This window comes from Diospyros lotus, chromosome 5, assembly GCF_014633365.1.
Source record: "Diospyros lotus cultivar Yz01 chromosome 5, ASM1463336v1, whole genome shotgun sequence".
Taxonomy (NCBI): domain Eukaryota; kingdom Viridiplantae; phylum Streptophyta; class Magnoliopsida; order Ericales; family Ebenaceae; genus Diospyros; species Diospyros lotus.
Window position 1 is genome coordinate 3,766,738 of NC_068342.1, and position 10,684 is coordinate 3,777,421.

The 10,684-nt window shown below is 38.9% G+C and overlaps 2 protein-coding genes across 3 annotated transcripts in view; both read left to right on the forward strand.

Annotated features, from left to right (window-relative positions):
* Positions 1-3,255, forward strand: part of LOC127801334 (autophagy-related protein 18h) — a 43,238-nt gene extending 39,983 nt beyond the window's left edge. The window contains exons 7-9 of one of the 2 annotated variants that reach the window (XM_052336339.1): positions 826-950; positions 1,050-1,634; positions 1,920-2,530. In XM_052336339.1, coding sequence (XP_052192299.1) covers positions 826-950; positions 1,050-1,634; positions 1,920-1,999 — 790 coding nt within the window. In that variant the 3' untranslated portion in view covers positions 2,000-2,530. Of the gene's footprint in view, positions 1-825; positions 951-1,049; positions 1,635-1,919; positions 2,531-2,847 lie in introns of those variants that run through there. The other variant, XM_052336340.1, reaches the window with a different exon arrangement.
* A 2,346-nt stretch (positions 3,256-5,601) lies between these two features.
* Positions 5,602-7,401, forward strand: LOC127801256 (histidine-containing phosphotransfer protein 1-like). The gene is made up of 6 exons (XM_052336196.1): positions 5,602-6,063; positions 6,172-6,302; positions 6,419-6,487; positions 6,660-6,731; positions 6,853-6,925; positions 7,052-7,401. Exons 1-6 carry the CDS (start codon positions 6,001-6,003, stop codon positions 7,097-7,099), a joined length of 456 nt encoding a protein of 151 aa, XP_052192156.1. The 5' UTR covers positions 5,602-6,000; the 3' UTR covers positions 7,100-7,401.
* The last annotated feature ends 3,283 nt before the right edge of the window (positions 7,402-10,684 follow it).

A 10,684-nucleotide genomic window follows, 5' to 3' on the forward strand; every position in this document is an offset into this window, starting at 1 on the left:
TTCTTGTGCCCTTTTCCCAGCATTTTAAGCTTTTGGAACAAGTGATAACATGTACTGTGGATGATGCTAATATTACTTGCTTAAGAAAGCAGTAGTGAGTGTTTGGTTTTATATTTCTGTACAAGGAATTAAAATTAAACATCCATGTTAGTAGTATGGTTTCCACAGACTCTAGGTGGTTTGTAGTAACACGAGACATGGAATTGGTGACCAGTTCATATTATGGTGGTGTAATCCATCTTATGTTTGCTTTCATTTTTGATGAACTTGTTAGTGAACAGTTAAAGTTCTATTTTTGTGATTCTTTGGACCCTTTATTTTCAAAGTTCTACCATAGTTAGTGGTTGTGGATTCATTGTTGGAGATGATCTGTGCCTTTAAATTCTGTAGAAAGAGACGGAGACAGTCAGCTGGATGAACATCCACTCTGGAGTCCTGGACTTTCAAATAAATGTGTATTGCAGTGCCTTGAGTTTCTCAGATGGGAAGTTCTAGGAGTCTTCCCCCTCCATTGGTAGAGTTTATGGCCAAAGCCTCCGTGAGAACTTGGGATTTGGCTGAGAAGTATATGCAGGGAAAATAACCATTTTCATGTTGCTTTCTGTTTGTTTGGAGAAAGATGCAAGCTGAATTATAAGTTCTTTATGTATAAATCAGTGTTCAGAATGTGCAAAATGGAAGTGGGAAACAATGCAATGTGGTCGGCCCCCGCCCCCCCGCGCGGGGCAAAGGGTCTCCATTTTTGTTCTTTCTTTACAAGGTTTTCCTTTTGTTATGACCCATATTTTGTTTGGTGTTATTATGTGCTTTTGTCTTATTTTGCAGGGGCCTGTCTGGTGGGAGGTATTCGACTTTACCTTCTACTTCACAAAGTGTTAAAGGGAAGCTTTCAGGTGAACTTACAGTTTCCCATACTAAGCTGGTCTCTCCTAACTCTTTTGAAAATTCAGGTATTGATAAGATGATTTTTTGGTTGCAAGCACCCCTTGCATATCATGTACTGATGTTAAAACTAGGCATAATTATTAACATCATTACTTTTCCACCAGGGTTGTTAGATATACCCGCAGCAGTAAATAGCTTAGATCAAGTGGACGGTTTGAGGTCTTATCCTCAACTTGTCTTAACTGCAAATGAGAATGAAGGGTTAAAAGGACAAAATGATATGTCATCGTCTCCTCCAGTGAATCAAAGGTCTTTCAAACAAGCTGATTTATCAAAGTCTCATGAGCAATCTGCAACTAGCATGCCTTCTTTTGAAGAAAGCTATGCCATAAATGCTCCTTTGCCAAACACTGGTGCACTTTCTACTGAAGGAACTATAGCCAGAGAGGTTCAGTCTTCAAGTAGTGTTGTGACCAGTGAAGTTTCAAACGCCAGTTCAAACCGGTCTGATTTGAGTATGAATATTATTGATGAGGGGCTAGTGCATGAAGATATGCATGACCCACTAGAGTTTGGGCAATATTTTGAAGAGGGATATTGTAACCCATCAGCTCATGATGAATGTCCAGAATTAACAGGAGTTGTTACTGATGTTGACAGCACTAATAGTCCTTGTGATAAGGATAAATCTGAGGAAGATGGGGACAATGATGGCATGCTTGGAGGTGTATTTGCCTTTTCAGAAGAAGGTAGGAAATCTGAACGAAATTATCTAAGGTTTAGTTTTCACAAGTATGATTCTTTTACTGCTGTTATAATGCTTCTTGGTTCTTCTCGTCTTGATATTATTGAGTGATTATTCTTGGATGCATGCAATGCTCATTCTTCCCTAAACCCTAAACCTTGCTTTCTCTTTGGATATTGTAAGATGCATATAAAATAAATATATCCAGCCTGGTTGTAGGGGAGGCATGTGCTTACATAGTTACATATAATTTTTTTAAATTTCTTTTTATATATTTGAATTGTTCCAGGGTGCTGCAACACATTTTGGCTGAGAGCAGCTCTTGACACAATTATTTACAAAACATATTTCTATTTACATGCCGAATGATTAATAGCTGGCTGAGCAACTGAGCAAATGAAGGATCCTGTACATGTACCCAACAGAAGTGCAGAATTATATAATTTTTTCTTGTTTTCTTGTCTATTTTTTCTTTGGGTATTGTTACTTGAATGCTAAATTGCATGAGTGAAAGTGACTAAAGGCTCGTGCCTTTGATCCTTAAGGCTGCCGCTGTTCATTGTATGGGATTAGAGAGGATAAATAATCTGTCGGGCATTAAACTGGAAAACCGTGAATTTCTCTGAGAATTTTGTTAGTGTTTGTTTGGTTAGCAAGAGGTCCACAGTGTGGAAAATTGGGCCACCCTTGTGTGCCAGTGCCAAGTCTTATCCTCTGTGATGCCTATTCATGGTTGACTAATAGTGATCTCAGGCACTAGTTAATCTCCCATGATGGGGTTTTACTGGCCTGCTTCGCATAGTTGGTCCAAACGTGTACGATTTAATTTTCTAAGCTTAGTTGCAAAAAGGAAAGTTAATCACAAGTAGTGATTTGTTGTTAGAAATCTCTTTATTTCTTCATGCGTTCCATTTTGTGCCTTCTCTTTGAAAATTTAAGATCCAACTAAGTGACAAGGAACATGAGATGAATTCCCAAGTTTAAAGAAACAGAACCTCTTTGGATTTGTAGGAAATCTCTTTCAACAACTACCATATTAACATATCAGAGCATTTGCTTACGGTGTCTTGGAACAATGTTTTTGCTGTTTGCCATGTTTGGTACTGCTGTTTTTGCTGTGAATTTCTTCCATTCAACTACTTGTACAATGTGGTCTAATGAGCGTGCCGACTGACTCTATGTATCAAGTTAATTGGACCGTGCGTCTATTTTTGCAGGCTGATTTGTCCCCGCCTTCAAGTCTTCTGCTCCAAATGTTTCAGCAAAGGGGTTGTATAGGGAGCCGGCTCAATGCATTTAAGTGTGATCGGATTTCTCACCCACCCACTGCAAGCTATGTTTGCTGTCTGTTTATCCATTTGCCACTGACTAGTTGCCGCAATATTTAGCATCACCTATTCTCATTCTTTTGTTGGCCCCAAGTGTTGCTGGATTCAAAACGCCCGGCTTCATTCCCCTACTAATTCTCATGTACATGTTGTATATTAGAATTTGTGATACGTCTGATTTGTGTGGCTCTCTCTCTCTCTCTCTCTCTCTCTATGCTATGTAACAATATTGTTCATCAAAGGGAAGAAAAAGTTAAATAAAATTGGAAAAAGAAAAACGAATAGACCATTAGCTTATTCTGCTTCAGAATGCACTTCCCATTTCAATAGGGGTTTCAGCATTTGAATGCACTGGACATGATGAATTTGGGTAATACTGATAGTCCTCTTAATGTAGCTACTTTTTTTTTATTTATGATTTTATTTTTAAGGTTTACAAGTTACAATAATCTTAAATTAATATAATAATTCTTGCTCTTCAACTTCAAGTCGTTTTTGTCTACAGGTCCATTTTCCAACAGTTTTCTTTTTGGTATATTATAAATAAAACTTTTGTATACAAAATGGATATTATTACATGGAATCATAATTTTTGTCACATTATTTTAATAATATTTTACATAAAAAAAAATCATCATGATTTTAAGAAATAGGATTTGGGACATCAACTTTCTCTTTTTGTTTTATTTTTTTGAAATGCCTATAGAGGATGGGTGCTTAGGATACCCTTTGAAAATGGATCCAGTTTTGGGCGTTTTGTCTTGTCTTGACGTGCCAAATGTATTGGTACAAGGTTCATTGGCCCAGAAATGCTCATGTTGTCCCTACTCCCTACCTCTCCATTGTCACCTCCTTGGATACCTACACACACACACACACATATATATATATATTATATTATATATACACATTCTACTCTTCTTCTGTCACCCAGACCCAATCCATAACCTGCCCAAAAGAAGAGAAAATAAAGCCAAGATGCCCTTCCTATCACAGCGCATGGGCTTGTTTAAACAGGGTGGGCCCTCCACCCCCCACCCCCACTCCATCAATCACCTTTTTAGTTTCATCAAAATTTCTATTTCTCCACAACATTAACCTTCACTTCCCACTTTACTTCCAATTCATCCACTTGAAAGAGTGAAAACACTCTCAACTAGAATTTGCCATCAAAACCAACAACCCCTACTGATCATATACATAAAAAGGTAAAAATATTTTACTCCCTCTCTCTCTCTCTCTCTCTCTTATTTAGAAGTATTTTCAGTACATGAGACTCTCTATTCTATAACGAGTCCCTTCTTCTTAATTTTCCTTTCGTACTTCCACTTCCATTCACTTTCTTTCTTTCTTTCAATCCAGGCAGATTGGGAAAGAAGTGACAAATTTGTACAGCTTTTATGATTGACTATTTGAGGGGGTTGGTCTCAACAATGCCCACTGTGTCCTGCATGCGTGGTCGGCAACGTGAGGGTCAGCCATTGCATGGCCCATCTTCTCAAATTCTTCACCAAAGTTGGCCCATCTACAATTAGCCCAATTAATTATCATATTTTAGATTAATTTATAGATTTAAATATAACACCATAGAAAACGTATAACCTATTCACTTGTACTTTTTTATTAATGGCGTGTCCACAAGCTTTCAGAACATGGGGTTGTGTTTTCACATCAGAATTTTTGGACGTTTGTGCAGTCTTAGCATCTTCCCACATTATCCTCTAAGCCCAGAAAATTACTTCCAAGAACAATTGGACAGGTCTCACTTACAATTATATTTTCCTCAATTTGATAAGATTCCATACATTTAACGTCAATGCATCACCAAGAATTTAATGTATTTGAGTGACATCTCTTGTCAAATATTTAACACTCCAAATCAAAAAAATAAAAAAATCTTTTAATTGCCCCATGCTGGCACCAAGCCCGATGCACCAAGCCTCGAACTTGGTGCCGGCACAGAGAGAAGATTTTGATGAAACTTTGGGCATGTGACAGCTACACAACTCATGCTTGGCATGCAATTTTCGCTGTTATGTGTGTAAGGATTGGACTATGGTCATTTCACTTGACAACGCTTGAAAGTTACAAAGGGAGTTCGTGTTATGGCCTAATCAAGATTCATGCAGCATTGCACCAAGAAAGGCTTGAGACTTATCTGTATGTCTGATACTGACGTACAAAATAATAACTTCAAAATTATTAAAAAGCTACATTCATTTATCTAATATTTCACAACTATTCGATAGTCTAATTCATCTCTTTACCAAATTTCTTGTGGCTTAATTTTGAGTTGTCAACTAATGAAACCTTCTCTACCAAGCAAGCAACCAACCAGAGGTCCACACTAATTAACAAACAATAATCATGAGATAAGAGATGTGGATTAACTACTAATTAACAAATGGAATCAAATGGATTAACTATTAATTTATGGAAGATAAGAGGCATGGATGTAGAGGGATATGTGGAGTGAGGTGAAGTCACTAGAACCGCACCTAGCTGTGAGCTTAGCAGCCCCCACTGACACGTTAGCATCTTAGAGAAGAACAACAAAGAAAATCCAAAGCTGATGATCATAATAAAATATGAGATACAGGGAGGGAGGGAGGGAGGGAGAGATAATAATTACAGAAAGAAAGAGATGGGGAAGGTGAATTGAACATGGCTTCTGATTTTGGATCTTGTGAGACCCTTTTGAACTTCATAATTCTTTTCTTTTTTCTTTCTTTCTTTTTTTATCTTTTAGTTTCCCATAAACATGATGGGTTGGGACTGCCAGCGCAGGCCAAGAAATAGAGCCAGCCACCTATCAAGAGAGGTCTCTCTCTCTCTCTCTCTCTCTCTCATATACATATATTTATACACACACACACATATCATGTGCCTATTATAGCCATATATTGGATTCATCAAACTCTTCTCAAGCTTTCCAAGGTAACAATTCATTGAGAAGTGTCGAAGGATCAAGTGAGACAAGAAAGAAAGATCTGCAAGCTGATAAAAGCTATAGATTTTGAGTCTCCACAAGGCTGCAATTCAATGGATGGTGTGGCTCAGTTGCAAAGACAGTTAGCTGACTACACAGCCTCCTTGTACAATGAGGTCACCATATATCTATATTAAAAGAAAATCTCTCCTGTTTTGGGTTGATGATGAATTTGGTCCTGATGGTGGGTTTTCTTTTTCTTCTTCTCCTTGTATGAGAATTAGGGATTTCTTGATGAGCAGTTCACTCAGATTCAGCAACTGCAAGATGAGAGCAACCCAGATTTTGTTGTTGAGGTGGTGTCCCTCTTCTTTGAAGATTCCGAGAGGCTTCTCAGTGAACTGACCAGAGCGCTGTAAGAACTTGGACCTATGTGTTCTCTTCTTCTATGGTTTCCCTTTCTTCTGTTTTTGTTTTCTTCTTCCAACTTATCTCATTAATTATTCAACTGTTTTTTTCCCTCACTTCAAGGGATCAGCCCACTGTAGATTTCAGAAAGCTGGATGCCCATGTTCACCAGTTGAAGGGCAGCAGCTCCAGGTAAAATATATACATGATATATATATTATACTGTGCGTGTAATCGTGAGTTTACCCTTGACCCAAAAATAAAAACAAAAAGAAATAAAAACCATTATATATGCCGCAACTGGCTTTTCTCTTTCCCCTATATTCATTCATTAATTATATGGTTCTTGGGTTAATGATGATAGTATTGGAGCACAAAGAGTTCAAAAGGTGTGCATTTTCTTCCGCAACTTATGTGAGGGGCAGAATGTTGAAGGGTGAGTTTCCTCAGAAAGCTTGAAGACGAGATCCCATCATCATCATCATCATTAACAAGAATCTTAATTTATCTGCTCCAAAAATAGCTTCATTTCCACCACTCTTAATTTATCAATGCAGGTGCCTGCAATGTCTGCAACAAGTGAAGACTGAATACTCTCTTGTGAAGAACAAGCTAGAAACTCTCTTCAAAGTGAGTGTCTATTAATGGTTGTGTGTGTACGTATAACTCATCATCAGCTTCTAATTCAGTGTCATGATCCAATGCTTAGTTTTGCTTTTGCCATTTGATTTTGCTTGACTACTACTACTACTGCAGCTGGAGCAAGAAGTGTTGGCTGCTGGTGGGTCGGTTCCAATGCAATGATAGAGGCAGCCATCAACAAATATCCACCCATCTTTCTCATAGCGAAAGTGGGCATTAGAATGTGAATAATAAGCTCCTTTCCTTCTTTCTTTTCTTTCTTTCTTTTGTTTTTTGGTTAGAGAAACTCGAAGAATAAGCTTTTCACCTAGCTATCTAGATAGCTAGCTACCCTTCTGTATCCAAAGTTTGGAATTCTCTCACTGTCGGTCAGTTATTAATTCTCTTTCAAGTCTTCTGTTTGGTCATGAAGTAGAGTTGTACAAATAACTTCGTACAAAAACGACCTCTCCTTGCCTTCAGAATGTGCCTGTTAAGTGATGCACAACACCCTTCATTTTGCCTCTTTTGGAATCACTAAGAGTGATTTCCTCGAACCTAGATTAAACTAATTCAATGATCAAACCAATAATAGGATTAATTAAAATTTGATATATTATTGTTGTAATTATTAACTCCACCAATCTTCTGTCCCTGACAAATAGGGGTGGGTCAACGAGTGAGATGGTGGTAGAGCTGTGAAGGATCACATGTATGTATGCGTATATATATATTGAATGGTAGCCATATTGTTAAATGAGTATCAAACGTCAGAGGGATCGAATCAAAGCCCGTATCGATCAAACTAATTAAGTGGGCATACAATGGCGACAATATAAATATTATATATATATATATTGTTTAAAATAGTTGTTTATTGAATTTGTACTCATTGTGGGTTGGTAGGGGCCAACTGTACGTACGTTGTGGGATTGTCTCCTGGTCTGCTGGTAATGAGCTTAAGAAGCCATGCGTCTCTTCCTTTACTATTCTTGCTTACAGATGCAGTGATACACAAGACAAAAGGTCCTCACTTTGTTTGTTTTGCTTTGCAAGTTGAATAAGAAAAACACTTACATGGCCTCTCTTGTGTGCTGTGTTTTGGACCTTTTGGTCCTTACACGAGTAATAAAACAATGGTATTTAGTTCCATAAGTTGTAATTAGGTTCGATAATTTCTGAGTTCAAATGTTCTTGCAATTATTTGATATTTAAGTATTCACCTGACCCGAAAATACGAGGGAAAACAGGAAATTGAAACACATAAAAGGGTATAAAGGAAATTGACAGGAAATACGTGGGCAGAAAAGAAAATTGGTGATGGTAGATAAGTGAAAACGTTTGACTTTGATCTATAGAAGATATGATTTGGTAGATATTAGGGGCATGGAGTTAGGTGGATCGAGAGGGGGGCGGGGGGGGGGGGGGGGGGGGGGCGTCCGATCAAAAGGGCACGCCCGTGGGACTATAATGGACGGTGATGCGTCTGTCAGTGTACCTGTGGTGAATTGCTCCTGTCTGCATGGAACTAGAAAATTCCCCAGTTCCAAGAAAGGACAAAAAAAAATATGAAAGTGAATAGTTTTTATAATTCCTGCCACCTTACCATCAATTAAAATTATTTTTATAGAAAAAATCAAATCTTTTAAAGGACAAAAATAACCCCGGCCATTTAAGAGAGAAACAACCAACCAGAGACAAAGAGGATAAGATTTAAGTACAGTGGGAGTAAGAATAAGATTAAAGCTAATAATCAAAGGGAAAAAAGAGAACCAACCACCCATCTGATCCTGAGTATAGAGCATATTGATGAACAACTGGTATAGTTCTTCTACACATACATATATATAAACACATACAATGGATGTTTTGCTTCCTCGTCCATATGGAAATGTGATCTGGTATCAGTGGATCTGCTAACATATATAGTTAAATAGCTGTGCTTGCCCGGTTATTACTGTTCTCGATGCTTGCATCACACCATCTAGTAACAGAGGCAGAGTCAGTGACACTAAGGGGAAGCAGGATTGCTAGCCATTACTGTTACAACTTCAAAGAAAGTGTTCCGGAGAAGATAGTGGGCGCCAAAATGTATTTGTTGTTACCTGTGTACCGGCAATTAAGAGTTAACAAAACTAGTTATTTCGTCCATAACTGTGTAGAAATGGTCGTTGTTGGGCAACAAGTAGAACCCAATTAGTGCCCTCTCCAAGTGCAGAAGCTTCACATCTTGGCCACCCCTTTTTAGCCCCTCGAAGTAAGCCAACTGCCAGTCCCGAACAAGATCCAAGCCCCACAGGACAACCAGATCTCTTGGGGAACTTGATTCCTTGGAGACTTGTACCGTCGGGACCGAATGGGTGGCATGCTGGATGGTCCCGGACTCCCGGCCCTCGCCTTCAGGAAGATATGCTCTCCAGTACCAGTCCCGGTCTTGAATAGTGACGAAATATTTCCCATCTTATCGCTTCTCTGATTCGGTTCTCTTCTGCCTAACAAACATGGGGTTGAGAAGAACAGTTCCCAGCACTTCAATTCCTGATTCAATGGCTCTTAAAGCAACATTATGAGCAATATTACCCCCAGAGCTATCTCCAGCCAGGTAAATATGGACTCTTGAATCTCTTTTACTTTGAAGCCATGCGCCCTCGAACTAACCCATTTAGGAGCAGGCCAGACATCGTCATAGGCACAAGGGTGACGATTTTCAGGTGTTCGCCGATAATTCACCGATACCACAACAGCCTTGCAAGCACGCACTAGGTGGCGACACAGTGTATCATAAATGGCACTATTTGAGGGCGAATGTGCAATGCTCCCACCATGAAAGAAACTTATAACAGGAGCAACATCACAAGTCAGGGGCTTTCTCGAGTTCAACAATACTAGGAATACCTTCTTCAGCGTCAGCGGGTCTACATGCCCGACAGAAAAGATTCGTCTCACGTTCAACAAGAACATCAAAAGAGAAAACCCCATCAACGACATTGGCATTGGCAGGCACTTTTCGATCAAGAAATTCCGCCAAATAGCGCTTGAACGTGCCATCTGGGCGACGAAGAATATTGTAAGCCAGTTTGAAATTGGAGATGAGGACCCAAGTATTCAGTGGAACCACCCTCTAAACATATAAAACAGAGTAAATACAGAGCCAGGGAACGAACACTCCGCAGTCTATATGGTATGTCTTCATAATCATCTACATTGACTGCCCAAAAATCGTCTCAAAGGCCAATTTTGGCAAGATTACCAAAAACAACATGTTTGAGCAAGCAGACACAGAGAACCCCACATAACGAAATGTAGCAAAGATAGAAAACATGACCAATTTCTTGCTCACACTGTCAAACTCCGTGAAAGCCTAAATCGGCAAAGCCCAAAACGTTATTAAGAAAAGAATCATAAAATGTAAATAGAAAAGCATCATCATTCACCAAGCACAGCAACTTATCCAAACCAGTGTCATTTCCCATCTCGAACAAGATTCGAGGATGAATAGAAAGCCCTAATGATCAAAAAGAAAAGACCGCATACCTTGGACTCACTGAGGTCAACTTCATCGCTTGCAGCCGTGGCTGATGGCTCTAGAACCGAACACAAAACAGAACTCCTCAGCCTCAGACATCGCCTCTGGACAACAGATCACATTTCTGATATGTAAAATTATTATCCAAATTCCAATAGCAGTCATGTCAAATCACTAAGAACGGAATAAACAATAAATGGAAGCATACCTATATTCATTGTGATGATTGTTGTATCCATTGT